The 18,053-nt window shown below is 37.6% G+C and overlaps 1 protein-coding gene across 3 annotated transcripts in view; it reads right to left on the minus strand.

Moving 5' to 3' along the window:
* NDUFAF2 (NADH:ubiquinone oxidoreductase complex assembly factor 2) overlaps window positions 1-18,053 on the minus strand; it is a 200,701-nt gene that overhangs the window by 37,176 nt on the left and 145,472 nt on the right. For all 3 annotated transcript variants that reach the window (XR_012092766.1, XM_073014746.1, XM_007973461.3), the window contains one exon: window positions 10,251-10,291. Coding sequence is in view for 2 of the 3 variants with exons in the window: in XM_073014746.1 (XP_072870847.1) it covers window positions 10,251-10,291 (41 nt within the window). In the remaining variant the exon portion in view is untranslated. The remainder of the gene's footprint in view (window positions 1-10,250; window positions 10,292-18,053) is intronic.

Here is an 18,053-nt window from a genome sequence, read left to right on the forward strand (position 1 = left end):
AGCAAACCAAATTCAACAACATATTAAAAAGATCATTCATCATGACTAAGTAGGATTTATCCTAGGGAGGCAAGGATGTTCAACATATGCAAATCATATCAACAGAATAATGACAAAAACTCTATGATCATTCAATTGCTGAGAAAATTCAATATCCTTTCATGATAAAAACCTTTAACACACTGGGTATAGAAGGAACATACCTCAACACAATAAAAGCCATACACAACAGACCCACAGCTAGTATCATATTTGTATTAGTCCATTTTCACACTGCTATAAAGACATATTTGAGACCAGGTAATTTATTAAAAGAAGAGGTTTAATTGACTCACAGTTCTGCACAGCTGGGGTGCCTCAGGAAACTTACAATTATGGTGGAAGGGGAAGAGGCATGTCTTACATGGTGGCAGGCGAGAGAGGGTGTGTGTGAGCACAGGAAAAATTACCACTTATAAAACCATTAGATCTCATGAGAATTTACTCACTATCATGAGAACAGCATGGGGAAAACAACCCCCATAATCCAATTATTTCCTACTAGGTCTTTTCCGAAACACCTGGGGATTACAATTCACGATGAGATATGGGTGAGGACACAAAGCCTAACCATACTGAATAGAGAAACACTGAAAGCCTTTCTTCTAAGATCTAAAACATGACAAGAATTCCCACTTTTACTATTGTTATTCAATATAATATTGGAAGTCCTAGTTAGAGCAATCAGACAATAGAAAGAAATGAAGGTCATCCAAACTGAAAAGGAAGAAGTCAAACTATCCTTGTTTGTAGGCAACATAATCTTATATTTGGAAAAACCTAAAGGCTTCACCAAAAAACTATTAGAACTGATAAACAAATTCAGTAAAGTTGCAGGACACACAATCAACATACAAAATCAATAGCATTTCTATATGCCACCAGCAAACAATCTGAAAAAGAAATCCCACTTACAATAGCGACAAATAAAACTAGAAGCCTAGGATTTAACTTAACCAAAGAAGTGAAAGACCTATATAATGAAAACTACATAACATTGATGCAAGAAAATGAAGAAGACACTGGCAAAAGGGAAGGATATTACATGTTCATGAATTGGAAGAATAAATATTGTTAAAAATGTCCATATTACCCAAAGCAATCTACAGATTCAATGCAATCTGTATCAAAATACCAATGACATTCTTCACAGAAATAGAAAAAACAATCCTAAAATTATTATGGAACCATAAAAGACCCAGAATTGCTAAAGCTATCCTGAGCACAAAGAACAAAACTGGGGGAATCACATTACCTGGCATACGTTACACTATACAGTGATAGTAACCAAAACAGTATGATACTGGCATAAAAACAGACACATAGGCCAATGGAATAGATTAGAGAATCCAGAAACAAATCCACACATCTACAGTGAACTCAATTTCAACAAAGGTATCAAGAACATACATTAGGGAAAGAACAGTCTCTTCAATAAACGGTGCTGGGAAAACTGGATATCCATATGTGGAAGAATGAAATGAGGCCCCCATCTCTCACCATAAACAGCGATCAAACCAAAATGAAGACTTTAAGACCTCAAACTATGAAATTTCTAAAGGAAAACATTCGGGAAACTCTCTAGGACACTGTATTGAGCAAAGATTTCTTGAGAAATACCCCACAAGCATAGGCAACCAAAGCAAAAATGGACAAATGGGGTCACATCAAGTTAAAAAGCTTCTGTACAGCAAAAGGAACAATCAACAAAGTGAAGGGACAACCCACAGACTGGGAGAACATATTTGCAAACTACCCATATGATAAGGGATTAATAACCAGAATATATAAGGAACTCAAACAACTCAATAGGAAAAATCTAATGAACAGATTAAAACGTGAGCAAAAGATCTGGATAGACATTTTCCAAAAGAAGACATGCAAATGGCAAACAGGTATATGAAAAGGTGCTCAACATCACTAATCATCATAGAAATGCAAACCAAAACTACAATGAGCTATCGTGTCACCCCAGTTAAAATGGCTTCTATCAAGAAGATGGGCAATAACAAATGCTGGTGAAAATGTGGAGAAAAGGGAACCCTTGTACACTTTTGGTGGCAATGTAAATTAGTACAACCACCATGGAGAAGAGTTTGGAGGTTCCTGAAAAAACTAAAAATGGAATTACCATATGATCTAGCAATTCTACTGCTAGGCATATATATATGTGTATATGTGTATATGTATATATCTATTTATCCAAAGGAGAGGAAATCAGAATATTAAAGAGATATCTGTACTCCCATGTTTACTGCAGCACTGTTCACAATAGTGAAGACTTGGAAGCAACCTAAATGTCCACCAACAGATGAACTGATAAAGAAAATGTGGCATATACACACAGTGAAGTGCTATTTAGCCAAAAAGAAGAATGAGATCCTGTCATTTGCAACAACATGGATAGCACTAAAGGTCATTATTTTAAGTGAAATAAGGCAGGCACAGAAAGATAAACTTCACATGTTCTTACTCATTTGTGGGAGCTAAAAATTAAAACAGTTGAACTCATGGAAATAGAGAGTAGAAGGATGATTACCAGAGGCTGGGAAGGGTAGTCTGGGTGTTACAGGGAGTGGGAATGGTTAATGGACACAAAAATATAATTAGATAGAATGAATAAAATCTAGTATTTGATAGTACAACAGAGTGACTACAGTCAACAATAATTTATTGTATATTTCAAATAACTAAAAGAGTATAGTTAGATTGTTTGTAATACAAGGAAAGGATAAATGCTTGAGGTGATAGATAACCCATTTACCTTGATGTGATTATTATGCATTGTATGCCTGCATCAAAATATCTCAAGAACCCTCTAAGTATACAACTACTAAGTACCCACAAAATCAAAAATTAAAAAAAGAATACTATGTGAATAATGTTTAATCCTCAGTGCATCATAGAAAGAAGCACACATAATATGAATCTGCCCTACTTAGTACTTCTGACCATCTAGTTAACGTGGTACCTGTCAGATCTGTCTACTAGAAAACTCCCTTTTTCCCCTTTGTAATTGGTAAGTAATCTGTAGGGAAATGCCTTTAGACCATGTCAACAGCCTGCTCCCTAACAGAGTTTGACTCAATGATTTTAGTATCTGCTGATAATTTTTTCCCAATTATCACTTGGATAGTGGTGATTTTCCAACTCTATTGTTTCTTCTACATTTATTGATTAGCATCTAATTGCTTCTTAAACAGATTTTTAACTAGGTAATTGTTTTTAGTGTGAGCTTAAACTTCACTTTCAGAGTTTTCTGGCACTGCCAGTTACTGAGTATTCTGTGGTTCTGTGGTTTAAATTGGGTTACTTCTCAGGTTTCTCCTTTGCCAGAATAGGATTCATTCTTCTCAGTTTTGCTAAATCCATTACCACTTGTCCATTTGCTTTCTGGCCTCCAAAACATTGCTCGTTTGCATGCTTACATTTTTTTGACCTTGTGGGTTTACGCCTTTTAAAATAAATTCCTTCACTATCATTTTCATTAGACTTGAGAGTAAACTTATGTGTTTGACCCACCATCTTTACTTGAAAGCCCTTTATGCTTTCCTTGCTTTCAAACTTTATGTAAATGGTATATTGTATGAAATCTTCTGTAGCTTTTTTTTTTTTGCTCAGTATCATTGCCTCTAAGATTTATCCATGTTAAAACATACAGCTCTAGTTCATTCTTTTTTAAGTGGTTTTTTTTTTCATTCATTTTAATGAATGATGTTAAACAGTTATGAACACACTGCAATTTTCTCATTCATTTCCACTATATTACTAAAAGTGATATTGTGAAGTTTGGGGTGGGGAGTGGGAGGTCCATTTTACCATAAAAATATATATAAACTCTTTACAATTTAAGTCAACAGGAAGTAGGATTCTATACATAAAATGGCAATTTTAAGACATTTTAATTCTGTAACTTATAAAATGAACCTAGTAATACTGGGCACAGATAACTCACTCCATGAATGCCAGTTATTTGGAGACAACACTGAAATGGGCCTGAAAAATTCAGAAATAAGGTTCCTCTCTCAATGTTAAACTATAAGATCAACACATTATAAGCCACAGCAGAAATATGAAAAGGATAAAACAAAAAATAGCTGCAGGGCCAGTAACATCTGACCAGAGTATAACTACTTTCATAGCAAAGGAAATATGTCAACCAGAACAGAGAAGCAAAGAAAAAAGTAGAATCATAGAGACAAATGCTGGCAATCCATAGTAACACTGTCCATGGGATAGGAGACTTAACCAGCACCTGGTAATTTTTCTATTCCAATTCGTAAGGCTATTTCTAATACAGGGATAGAATTGAAAATTATAGCTAATTCTCTTTAAATATTTCTATTGCTGGGGGTCAGACTATCCTTGTTATAAGGTGGATGCAACATGAAATTTTAAGCCTGAGGCAATTAAACATTTATTTTACTTAACTCCTCTTATTCTAATGTCATATTTTCCAAGCAGTCTCCTGGGGTTTTTTTTGTTTTTTGTTTTGTTTTGTTTTGTTTTGTTTTTTACTGTGCCAATTTCATTTCTTACTGTAAATTAATACATGGGAATTGGCCACCATCTCAAATTCACATGCATTTTAGTCAGTGTGATGTCCTTTAGGGCCAAGCAACCTTAGACATGAACAAAAGTGAGTCTTTGGAACCCCCAGCCTAGATTTGAGAATATGGTCAAGTAAACAAGATACTATGATGTGTTGTCCTATCTAGCCATCCCAGCCTTTTTTTAGACCACAGCAGCACCATCTCCAACTCCATTCTCTATTGGTTTCTAGAATCTCCTCTTTCTCTTTTATGGAGCATGTATATTAAAAACGAAGTAGGCAGAGCTCTAATATTGTATCTTTTTTCTACTGCCTGTAAACCTATACTAAATCATATATTTTGTAAAAAATTGGTAATAAATGTAACCACTTGTTCAAACAAAAAACTTTACTCTGTTCCTATTTTGTTAGTATATATAAAAAAGAAGCCATATTTCAAAGTATTTGCTATAAGTGGCTTCTAACGGAATAGAGTTAGGACTAGAAAAAGTCCACCTCATTAGCTCTGTGAAATGTGAATTCACCTTATACAGCACTGAAGAACACGTGCTGAACTATTACCAGATGCTCCTCAACTTATGATGGGATTATGTCCTTATAAACCCATCACAAAATTGAAAATATCTTAAGTCAAAATGCATTTGATACCCTTAACTTACCAAATATTATAGCTCAGCCTAACCTATCTTAAACGTGCTCAGAACACTTACATTGCTTACAGTTGGGCAAAATTATCTAACACAAAGCCTATTTAATAATAAAGTGTTAAATATCTCATGTAATTTATTGAATACTATATTGAAAGTAAACAACAGAATGGCTGTATGGGTACTCAGAAGTATAGTTTCTACTGAATGCATATTGCTTTTTCACCATCGTGAAGTTAAAAAATCCTAAGCTGAACTATCCTAAGTAAGGGACTGCCTGCATTGGTAACCTGCAGTTAAATATGAATTCCTATGAACAAAATATAGACAACGATCAACTTGGAAATATGTTTATTTTCACAACATTATTTTCTAGTTGGCTGATAGAAATTCAAACCCATCTCACAGAAACCATGTAATTACATAGTATTGCGATTTTTAAGTCTATAATGGCCAATCAAACCAATAATGAATCAGGCTCTGTGTTAGGTGCTTATGACACACAAATGAGTAAGTTATAATCCCTGTGCCAAACAGCTAATAGTTAGAAATATGGACAAATAAAACACACAATTTTAATACTGAATTTAAAGGGTTGTACAGGAGTACACAGCAGTGTAGTTATACCAAGAAAGTAGTGATTAGCTCTATCAGTTAAGAAGTTGAGGAGAAAAAAAGTTGAGGAAAACAACTGAGGACTTAAAAGGGCATTTTAAAAGGAATTAAACATAAGCAAGAGTATGCCAGTTGATGGGAGAAGGAGAAGACATTAAATTTACGAAACAGTAGGGAGTTCCTTGAAGCGTAGGGTAGATAGAACAAGCCTAAGGAGGCAAAGCTAGAAAGTTGAGCTGGACCCAAATCAGGAAGCCTTGCATAGTATGCCAAGGAGTTAGACCTACTGTTGGCCAGAGCTCCCAGAAAGTGTGACTAAAAAATGATCCCTTCAGTTTTCAATGTGGCCAGGAGAATTACTGTTTGATCATACGGTAGGTGTATGTTTGATTTTATAACAAACTGTCAGTTTTCAAACATGATTGTATCATTTTCACCCCAACCAGCACTGTACAAAAGTTGTGGGTGCTCCAGTGATGGTGTTGCCAATCTTTTAAATTTAAGCCATTTTAATGGGTGTGTAATGGTATGTCATTGTGGTTCCACTGATTACTAGTGTTGTTAAGTATATTTTCATATACCTAAAATGTATCTTACAGAGTGCCTGTTCAAGATTTCTGCCCAATATTTATTAGCTTCTTTTTTATAACACTGAGTTGAGGTGTTTTTTATATAGCCTAGAAACAATTCCTTTGTCAGATATATGTACTATGATTATTTTCTCTTACTCTTTTGATTTCCTAATGTTCTCTTATAACTAGTATTACAATTTAATTCTGATTAAATCTGATTAATCTCTATTTTTCCTTTACAGATTGTTCTGTCTCCTGTCTACCTCAAAACTGCAAAGATATTCCATTGTTTTTTTCTTCTAGAAGCACAATAGTTTGGCTTTTACATCTAGTCTATGATCCACCTTAAATTAATATTTGTGTATGATGTGAGATAGGGATCATTTTTTTCCCTCTATGGATATTAAGTTATTCCAGAATCATTTGCTAAAAAGACTTTCCATTCCTAATTGTATTGTGTTGATGTCATTGTTAAAAACCAACTGGTTGAACAGCATCTACTTTTTGGACTTTTGTTCTTTTCCATTGATTTATTTATCCAGTATCCTAATGCCAGTATCATACTGTCTTGATAACTATAGTTTTAAAGTAATTCTTAAAGTCAGACAGTATTGGTCCTTTAATTTTCATCTCCTTTTTCATGGCTGCTTTCAGCTATTCTAGGTCTTTTACATTTCCAAATACATTTTCAAATCAGCATGTTGATTTCTACCAGAAAGTCTGAGGTGGTTTTAACTGGATATTTATTTTATTAAATCTATAAATCAGTGGTTCACAAAATGTGGGCTATGAACCATCAGCATCAGCATTATCCAGGAACATGTTATAAATGCAAATATTCATACCCTACCCCAAAACCAGTGGATCAAAAACTCTAAAGCTTGGGGTCCAGCAATCTGTGTTTTAACAAGTCTTTCAGGTGATGCAGATGCAAAATAAAAGCATAAGAACTACTGTGGATTAGTTTGGGAAGAATGAATACATTAGCAATATTGTACATTCTAATCCATGAACAGATACTTCTCCCCATTTATTTAGGTCTTATTTAATTTATCTTACTAACATTTTGTAGTTTTGAGTACACAGATCTTGCACATGTTTTAATAGTATTCTAATACACAGAATACTAAATTCCATAGTATTCTATGTTTTCTAATACTGTTGTAAATGGCATTCTAATGGCTGCTGGCTAATCTTTAGCCATAATATATACGAGATATGGAAGGAAGTTTATTTGGAGTTGGGTATTCACTAAAAGATCTGAAAAAAAAAATTTAGTTTCTGGATCCAGCTGTCAATTTGGAAGGAAGATAGTGGACAGGGTAACATGATGAAGTGCACCAGGAACATAAGATCAGCAAAATCTAAACAGTGGCAAACTCTACAGGCCAACTAGGTTGAGTTTTTTTAACACATAAATTTGTAAGGAAGTAAAAGGGATGGAAGAGGATAGACTGAAAGATTTAAAACAAATATGAAGTTTTTACAAAATGGACAAGTCTAAACTATAATGTATATTTCAGTGAAAAAACTATTTAAAATGAGAGGAAATGATTACTATAAAAGTTGGGTTAAGGTTTGCTTTTGTCAGGAGAGAGAAGTTGTGATTAGGATGGGATAAATGGGGCTGAAGTAGATGGCAAAGTTCTATTTCTTGACCTGGGTGGAATTTGCCTTATAATTTCACAGCTTAATAACTAAATAAGCTATTTTTTTTGTTATGGTTTATAAATATATGTTTTACTTTACATTAAGAAAATTTTTTTCCTCTTAATATGATGTATCTAGAATTTGGACTTGAAGAGTGTAAAAGTTACAGTTTAAGAACTGTGTTTGATAAAAACTAAAGTGTGCCTAATGAAGTGGTTGTTCACTTGAGGCAGGGATACTAGTGTGGATAAAGTCAAAGAACTGGGCAGCTAAAATTTGGGAAGGCATTGAAAGGAGAAGACTATATGGCAGATTCTAATCTCAGCCATCAGTATGGTAGACTGTCTTGGATGTTGGCAAACAAAATGATGGTCAGGTACAGAGAAATATACATGGCTTACAAAGGTCCTCCACTCTCTTGGGCCCACAAACAAAGACTATTTGGGGAAGCAAGAAGCAGTTGAAGCGAGCACAACTTACTTCAAGGAAAAAAAGGAACTCACTATCTTGCAGGCACAGACAGATTTCAGTTGAGGTTATGTGGTAGAGAAAGTTCCCAGGAAAATATTAATGGTGAATGGTAATTTGCTAACAAAGAAACAGAAATTCCTGAAACAATGGAAAGGGCCAAGAGGAAGGAAGAGAGTGTGTGTGTGTGTGTGTGTGTGTGTGTGTGTGTGTGTGTATTAGGGAGGGTACAAAGCAGCATAAAGAACAATGTGATTAACAGTACGCTAAAGGGGAGGCAACAAAAGAGGGCTCATTTTGGATAATCAAAATTAACAAGAGTGAGCTCAGGGATGGAAGGACTTGGTGTGTTCTGGCTAGAGATTGATTGAGGTACTGAAATTACCTAAAATTTACAGACATCGTGCCTGAGGCCCAACTATTGCAATTGCCTCCATTAATCACTTTGCACATTAATATTTCTATGAAGAAGGCTTTCAAAGTTCTGAGGATGGAGGAAGCAAGTGGTAACAGTAGCTCTTATTATGACCAAGAGAAGGAGAAACAGAAAGCTCTTCAATCCATCCTTCACTGTAAACTATTGGGCATACTTCTGAATCCTGGATCACATTGCCTTTTATTTTTTTCCCCCAAAACAGCTTTTATTCCAAATTTTATCAGTGTTGGAAAGAATGGTCTGAGAAAAGCAGGCCAAGGCAGAAGCAATATACAAAGCTAGAAACGGGTCAAGAGATGTACTCAGTCAGACGCTGGCCGAATGAACATTGATGGGTTCAGTATATGACAAATGTATGGAGCAAGTAAAGATAAGCATGCCAGTTGAGGTATCATCATGATTCTGCTCTAGAGCACTCCACCTCCCAACAAATGGGGACTGAGTATTGGAGCCCATTTATGTTGTCATCAGGGTTTGTAGTAGTGAGGGAATAGGCAACAGAAAAGAAGAGGGAAGTCCTAAATAGTAGAAGAAAGAGAATGCCTCTAGAAAAATAGTAAACAAGGCAGTATACTAATGCATTTAGAGACTCTCCTTTTATGAAATTACTTCTTATAAAATAACTTTAGAGATCTTTATGTATTTTTAAAATTAAAATTATAAAATAATTTTTATAAAATAATCTATATAAAAATTATGTTGTAAAACACATATACCATAGCATTTCTATGTTTTTTTATTGTTTACCACTGACTACCCATTTTTAAGTTTTAAATAAAAATTCAACTAATAATTACTGTTATAAAATACTTGCTAATTCTGTGTTTCTTTGGATACTTGATGGATTTAAATATATAATATTAAGGGAAACATAAGAGCATGATTTGGATAGGTCAAAGAGATTCAGTGTTTCTCAAACTTTTCCACAAAAGTTTGAGTATTGGCACAGAGAACTCCCAGGACCCAGGGGAAATGACCTGGTGGTGCAAGCTGCTCCAAGTCCAGACTTTCTAAAAAGTGTTTTAAATTTTTATTTTTCCACTTTAAAATTTATACAAATTTTGTTATATTCCATAATATGAGCATTTATTTTATCATATATTATTTTATTAATAATATAGGTTTATATATTAATTTATTATAAAATGTTTTACGTTATTTTCTATGGAATAAAATCAACACTTTGGGAAAATACATCATAGTTTTTCTGAAGTTTCATATATCCTTGGGAATATATACTCCTAAATGATATCTTCCTTGTGTAGTCTTACCTCCATAGTAGGTGGAGTCTTTCTTGTTCTTCTAATCCAAGCTAGAAAGAAAAATAATATTTAAATGTCAGTTTCCTATAATTTGTCCAAACATTTTAATCATTCATCCATAAAACAAATTTTTTTGAGTACCTACTCTATATTATTTTAGGTACCAGAGATACAGCAGGGAATAAAACAGATTAAGTCCCTTCTCTACTGTAGCACATGTACTACTGAAGGGGTTACAGAAAATAAACACACAAACATATGTTTGGTGGTGATATGTGTCACGATGAGAATATAATAGTGTAGAGAAGATAAAGAGGGGACAATTTCATATCTTTAAAATAATACCTCCTAATTATCTAAATTCAACTAGGTATATTTATGGCATGCAAGCCAAACCAAAATATAGCAAACTTCAAGGCAATATCAAAATTATATTATTCTGGAAATTTGAATTAGTTATTGTTCAATTTATAAAGGAAGGGACTTAGAAAAGTTTTCATTTATAGAGATTTCTTTTCTGATTTGCTCCAACAAACAGCTACTCAATGGCTGAAAAATATCATCAGGCCTTAGCTCTAACACTTGGGAGATGGGCTGCAGAGATAGAGCCCACATTTGTTAAGTGGTTGCTGGGAACTCGGTACTGTGCTGGATGCTTTGCAGCAATGGGAAGGGAGTGGGGCAGCTGCCTCTAGGGAAGTTATCAGAATCACATGGAAGACAGTATAGTATAGTGCTTATGAGAACGATTCTAAAGTCAGATTTTCTGGATTTAAATCTCAGCTTCATCACTTACTGTCAATGTCACCTGGAGCAAGTTATTTAATTTTCTAAGCATCAGGCTTCCCATCTATAAAATGGAAATTATAAAAGTATCTACACTTCAGGGTTGTTGTGAAAATTATGAGATAATGTATATAAATGCTTACCTTGAAGCCTGGCACATAAGTCTAAGTTATTAATATAAGTATTATTATTCAATAAGCCTTTTAAAAATAAGACTCAAAAAAACAAAAGATCAATAATATCTGCTTAGCCTACAATGTTATATAGGAGATTGTGAGAAAATATACTGTAGGGAATATGATCTTGAAGGCCATTGTTTTATCATTTTAGTTGATTCACTGTTCACTACAAAATTGAAGAAACAGAAACAAAATGACTTCCCCAAGTTTTACATTAAATAGTAATGGTTGTATTTGAATTCAGATCTGACACTGTCTCTGGCTCTAAAAACCATCCATGCTCAACTAAGCAGTCTTTCAAAGTTTGTGAACAACATGCAAAGAACATTAAACCAGAAAGAGGAAGCCAGGCTAGGTGTGACCCTAACTACATGTTAGAAAAATAAGAACTATTGATCCCAGTTTAGAGATTTGGAAACTGAGGCCCAGAGAGATTAAGAAACTTTCCTAATGCCATATAATTAGCGACTGGGAAATAAACCCTGGTTGAACTGGCTCTAAAGTCTTAGCTTTATCCATCTACCAGCCACTCTCTCGTGACTATCTCTAACAGCTGGCCTTATTCATCTAGGCACAGACTGTCAGTGACTTACAACAGTTTGACTTAGGATTTTCAACATTATCATGGTGTGAAACCATTCTGTTTTTCATTTCAGTAGTTATTCAATGAATTACATAAGTTATTCAAAACTTTATTATAAAATAAGCTTTGTGTTAGATGATTTTGCCCAACTATAGGTTAATGTAAGTGTTCTGAACACATTTAAAGTAGGCTAGGCTAAGCTATGATGTTCGGTAGTCTAGGTGTATTAAATGCATTTTCTACATGATGATATTTTCAACATATGATAGGCTTATTGGGACATAACCTCATCGTAAACCAAGGATCATCTGTAATAGCACCAGGACCTGTCTTCATAAAAAGCCCAGCACTGAATGGTTTGTGGGGGTGGAAACAGCAAAATTCACCTGCAGGCTTGGGATCAGTCATTTCACCCTGCTCTATTGTCTGTTGCACTTATCCCTCACATGTATCTCCAATACAGTTCCAGTGTTCTCCATTCTCTACTACTGTTTCTGAACTTCTACCCTTGTTATTCTTTCTGCTCTTTCTTTCTTTCTTTCTTTCTTTCTTTCTTTCTTTCTTTCTTTCTTTCTTTCTTTCTTTCTTTTTCTTTTTCTTTTTTTTTTTTTTGAGACAGTCTCGCTCTGTTACCCAGGCTGTAGTGCAGTGGTGTGATCTCAGGTCACTGCAACTTCTGTCTCCCGGATTCAAGTGATTCTCCGGCCTCAGTCTCCCAAGTAGCTGAGATTACAAGTGCTCGCCACCATGCTCAGCTATTTTTGTATTTTTTGTAGAGATGGTGTTTCACCATGTTGGCCACACTGGTCTTGAACTCCTGACCTTCAGTGATCTGCCCACCTTGGCCTCCCAAAGTGCTGGAATTACAGGCGTGAGCCATTGCACCCAGCCTGCATTCTGTTTCTATTAGTTTCTACTCCTATTTGGCCTATTTCTAGCCAAAACTTGTACAGATTTCTTTTATGCCTTTTTTTTTTTTTTTTTTTTTTTGAGATGGAGTCTTGCTCTGTTGCCAGGCTGGAGTGCAGTGGTGCAATCTCAGCTCACTGCAACCTCTGACTCCCTGGTTCAAGTGATCCTCCTGTCTCAGCCTCCCAAGTGGCTGGGACTACAAGCATGCGCCACCACGCCCAGCTAATTTTTGTATTTTTAGTAGAGATGGGGTTTCACCATGTTGGCCAGAATGGTCTCAATCTCTTGACCTCGTGATCTGCTCGCCTTGGCCTCCCAAAGTCCTGGGATTACAGGCATGAGCCACAGCACCTGGGCAACTTGAACAGATTTTATCTCCCTTGTGAGTCTGTAAGGTTGTCAAAGGCAGGAGGTACCCATGGGAGATTTATTTTTCTGTCATTGTAAGTACCTGCTCTTTGGGGGTATTTACTCTTTTAATGCTTTAAAAGAGGTGGTACTTTAAAAATTATTGAATGAATATTTCTTCTGAAAAATATTTGTTCTATCAGGATTTTGATCTTTATTAGAAAATCCAGCTTAGCAATACCACAATTCCTCTGTGTAGTCAAGGAAATAAGTGACTTTGGGAATTTTTCAATTGCTTCTTTATGGCCCAAATTAAAGTGATTTAGATTCAGGCCAAGATGGCCAACTAGAAGCAGCTAGGGTACGTGGCTGTCATGGAGAGCAACCAAAGGGGCGAGTAAATATAGCACCTTCTACTGAAACATCCAGGTACTCTCATTGGGCTTAATCAAGGAAACAACTCGACCCCTGGAAAATGAAGAAAAGCAAGACAGCACAATGGCCCATGCTGGAGCGACATGGAGCCAGGGGAACCTCCCCTACCTAGGGAAGTGGTGAGTATTCTAACGTGTGACCCTGGGAAACCATGCTTCTCCCATGGATCTTTGCAACCCTGAGTCAGAAGATCTCCTTCTAAACCCACTCCACCAGGGTCTTCAGTCTGACACACGGAGCTGTGTGGACTCTTGGCAGAGCAGCCATTCAGGCATGTGCAGATGCACAGGAGCTTTACATACTTAGGCTCCAGGCTTCCTGGCAAGAGTGACTGCAGCTCTGTGAGGGAAGGAGGTTGGACCTCTGTACATACCCCTAGGAAGAAGGCTGAATTGAGAAGGCTGAGGAGTGATGGTCCGCGGGCCCCACTTCCACAGGGCCTCACAGGACAAGATCCACTGGCTTAGAATTCTAGTCAACCACTGACAACAGTGTCGCCCCACCTGGGACAGAGTTCTTTGGAGGAGGGAAGGGCCACCATCTTTGCTGTTTGGATAACTCAGCAGTTCCAACCTGTGAGTTTTGGAGAGTTCAAACCGACCAGAAACAAAATGGATCCCCCAGCACAGCACAGTTGTTCTACCAAAATGAGGCCAGGCTGTTTCTTTAAAGTGAGCCCCCGATCTGTTCCTCCTCACTGAGCAGGACCTCCCCACTGGGGCCTCCAGTTACCCCTGCCCATGTTCTCAGGCTGACAGAGATTTGAGAACTTCCTGGGACAGCTCCCAGAGGGAGAGACAGGCCGCCATCTTTGCTGTTTGGGTGACATAGACATTCCAGCCACCAGGCTTTGGAGAATCCAAGTTGACCAGTGGTGGAAGCAGTATCCCAGCACAGCACATCTGCTCTATGAAAGCATATCTAAGAGGTTCCAAGATGGCTGAATACGAACAGCTCCAGTCTATAGCTCCCAGCATGAGTGACGCAGAAGACGGGTGATTTCTGCATTTCCAACTGAGGTACTAGGATCATTTCACTGGGGCTTGTCAGACAGTGGGGGCAGGACAGTGGGTGCAGTCCACTGAGTGAGAGCTGAAGCAGGGCAAGGCATCGCCTCACCCGGGAAGTGCAAGTGGACAGGAAATACCCTTTCCTAGCCAAGGGAAGTTGTCAGACAGCACCTGGAAAATCGGGTCACTCCTACCCTAATACTGTGCTTTTCCAAGGTCTTAGAAAACAGCACACCAGAATATTATATCCTGCACCTGGCTCAGAGGGTCCCACACCCACAGAGCCTCACTCATTGCTAGCACAGCAGTCTGGGATCAAACTGCAAGGCAGCAGTGAGGCTGCGGGAGGGGTGCCCACCATTGCTGAGGCTTGAGTAGGTAAACAAAGTGGCCAAGAAGCTCGAACAGGGTGGAGCCCGCTGCAGCTCAAGGAGGCCTGCCTGCCTCTGTTGACTCCACCTCTGGGGGCAGGGCATAGCTGAACAAAAGGCATCAGAAACTTCTGCAGACCTAAATGTCCCTGTCTGACAGCTTTGAAGAGAGTAGTGGTTCTCCCAGCACAGAGTTTGAGATCTGAGAACTGACAGACTGCCTCTTCAAGTGGGTCCCTGACCCCCAAGTAGCCTAACTGGGAGGCACCTCCCAATAGGGGCCGACTGACACCTCACATGGCTGGGTGACCCTCTGAGACAAAGCTCCCAGAGGAACGGTCAGGCAGCAACATTTGCTGTTCTGCAATATTCGCTGCTCTGCAGCCTCTGCTGGTGATACTCAGGCAAACAGGGTGTGGAGTGGACCTCCAGCAAACTCCAATAGACCTGCAGCTGAGGGTCCTGACTGTTAGAAAGAAAACTAATAAACAGAAAGGACATCCACACCAAAACCCCATCTGTGCATCACCATCATCAAACACCAAAGGTAGATAAAACCACAAAGATGGGGAGAAACCAGAGCAGAAAAGCTGAAAATTCTAAAAATCAGAGTGACTCTTCTCCTCCAAAGGAACACAGCTCCTCACCAGTAATGGAACAAAGCTGGATGGAGAATGACTTTGATGAGTTGAGAGAAGAAGGCTTCAGACGGTCAAACTTCTTCGAGCTAAAGGAAGATGTCCGAACCCATTGCAAGGAAGCTAGAAACCTTGAAAAAAGATTGGACAAAAGGCTAACTAGAATAACCAGTGTAGAGAAGTCCTTAAATGACCTGATGGAGCAGAAAGCCATGGCACGAGAACTATGTGACACATGCACAAGCTTCAGTAGCCGATTTGACCAACTGGAAGAGAGGGTATCAGTGACTGAAGATCAAATGAATGAAATGAAGTGAGAAGATAAGTTTAGAGTAAAAAGAAACGAACAAAGCCTCCAGGAAACATGGGACTATGTGAAAAGACCAAATCTACGTCCGATTGGTGTACCTGAAAGTGATGGGGAGAATGGAACCAAGTTGGAAAACATTCTTCAGGACATTATCCAGGAGAACTTCCCCAACCTAGCAAGGCAGACCAGCATCCAAACTCAGGAAATACAGAGAACGCCACAAAGATACTCCTTGAGAAGAGCGACTCCAAGACACATAATTGTCAGATTCACCAAAGTTGAAATGAAGGAAAAAATGTTAAGGGCAGCCAGAGAAAAAGGCTGGGTTACCCACAAAGGGAAGCTCATCAGACTAATAGTGGATCTCTCAACAGAAACTCTAGAAGCCAGAGGAGAGTGGGGGCCAATATTCAGCATTTTTAAAGAAAAGAATTTTCAACCCAGAATTTCATATCCAGCCAAACTAAGTTTCATAAGTGAGGGAGAAATAAAATCCTTTACAGACAAGCAAATGCTCAGAGATTTTGTCACCACCACGCCTGCCCTACAAGAGCTCCTAAGGAAGCACTAAACATGGAAAGGAAAAACCGCTACCAGCCACTGCAAAAACATGCCAAATTGTAAAGACCATCAATGCTAGGAGGAAACTGCATCAACTAACGAGCAAAATAACCAGCTAACATCATAATGACAGGTTCAAGTTCACACATAACAATATTAACCTTAAATGTAAACAGGCTAAATGGTCCAATTAAAAGACACTGACTGGCAAATTGGATAAAGAGTCAAGACTCATCAGTTTGCTGTATTCAGGAGACCCATCTCACATGCAGAGACATACATAGGCTCAAAATAAAGGGATGGAGGAAGATCTACCAAGCAAATGGAAAACAAACAAACAAAAATAGCAGGGGTTGCAATCCTAGTCTCTGATAAAAGAGACTTTAAACCATCAAAGATCAAAAGAGACAAAGAAGGCCATTACATAATGGTAAAGGGATCCATTCAACAAGAAGAGCTAACTATCCTTATATATCCATATATATGCACCCAATACAGGAGCACACAGATTCATAAATCCAGTCCTTAGAGACCTAAAAAGAGACTTAGATGCCCACACAATAATAATGGGAAACTTTAACACCCCACTCTCAACATTAGACAGATCAACGAGACAGAAAGTTAACAAGGTTATCCAGGAATTGAACTCAGCTCTGCACCAACCAGACCTAATAGACATCTACAGAACTCTCCATCCCAAATCAACAGAATATAGATTCTTCTAAGCACCACATCACACTTATTGCAAAATTGACCAGATAGTTGGAAGTAAAGCACTCCTCAGCAAATGTAAAAGAACACAAATTATAACAAACTGTCCTTCAGACAACAGTGTAATCAAACTAGAACTCAGGATTTAAAAAGTCACTCAGAAACCGCTCAACTATATGGAAACTGAACAACCTGATCCTAAATGACTACTGGGTACATAACAAAATGAAGGCAGAAATAAAGACGTTCTTTGAAACCAATGAGAACAAAGACAAAATATACCAGAATCTTTGGAACACATTTAAAGCAATGTGTAGAGGGAAATGTATAGCACTAAATGCCCACAAGAGAAAGCAGGAAAGATCTAAAATTGACACCCTAACATCACAATTAAAAGAACTAGAGAAGCAAGAGCAAACACATTCAATAGCTAGCAGAAGGCAAGAAATAACTAAGATCAGAGCAGAACTGAAGAAGATAGAGACACAAAAAACCCTTCAAAAACATCAACGAATCCAGGAGCTGGTTTTTTGAAAAGATCAACAAAACTGATAGACTGCTAGCAAGACTAATAAAGAAGAAAAGAGAGAAGAATCAAATAGATGCAATAAAAAATGATACAAGGGATATCACCACCAACCCCACAGAAATACAAACTACCATCAGAGAATACTATAAACACCTCTATGCAAATAAACTAGAAAACCTAGAAGAAATGGATAAATTCCTGTACACTTACACTCTCCCAAGACTAAACCAGGAAGAAGTTGAATCCCTGAATAGACCAATAGCAGGCTCTGAAATTGAGGCAATAATTAATAGCCTACCAACCAAAAAAAGTCCAGGACCAGATGGATTCACAGCCAAATTCTACCAGAGGTACAAGGAGGAGCTGGTACCGTTCCTTCTGAAACTATTCCAATCAATAGAAAAAGAGGGAATCTTCCCTAACTCATTTTATGAGGCCA

The sequence above is a fragment of the Chlorocebus sabaeus genome, chromosome 4, assembly GCF_047675955.1.
Source record: "Chlorocebus sabaeus isolate Y175 chromosome 4, mChlSab1.0.hap1, whole genome shotgun sequence".
In the NCBI taxonomy this organism is placed as follows: domain Eukaryota; kingdom Metazoa; phylum Chordata; class Mammalia; order Primates; family Cercopithecidae; genus Chlorocebus; species Chlorocebus sabaeus.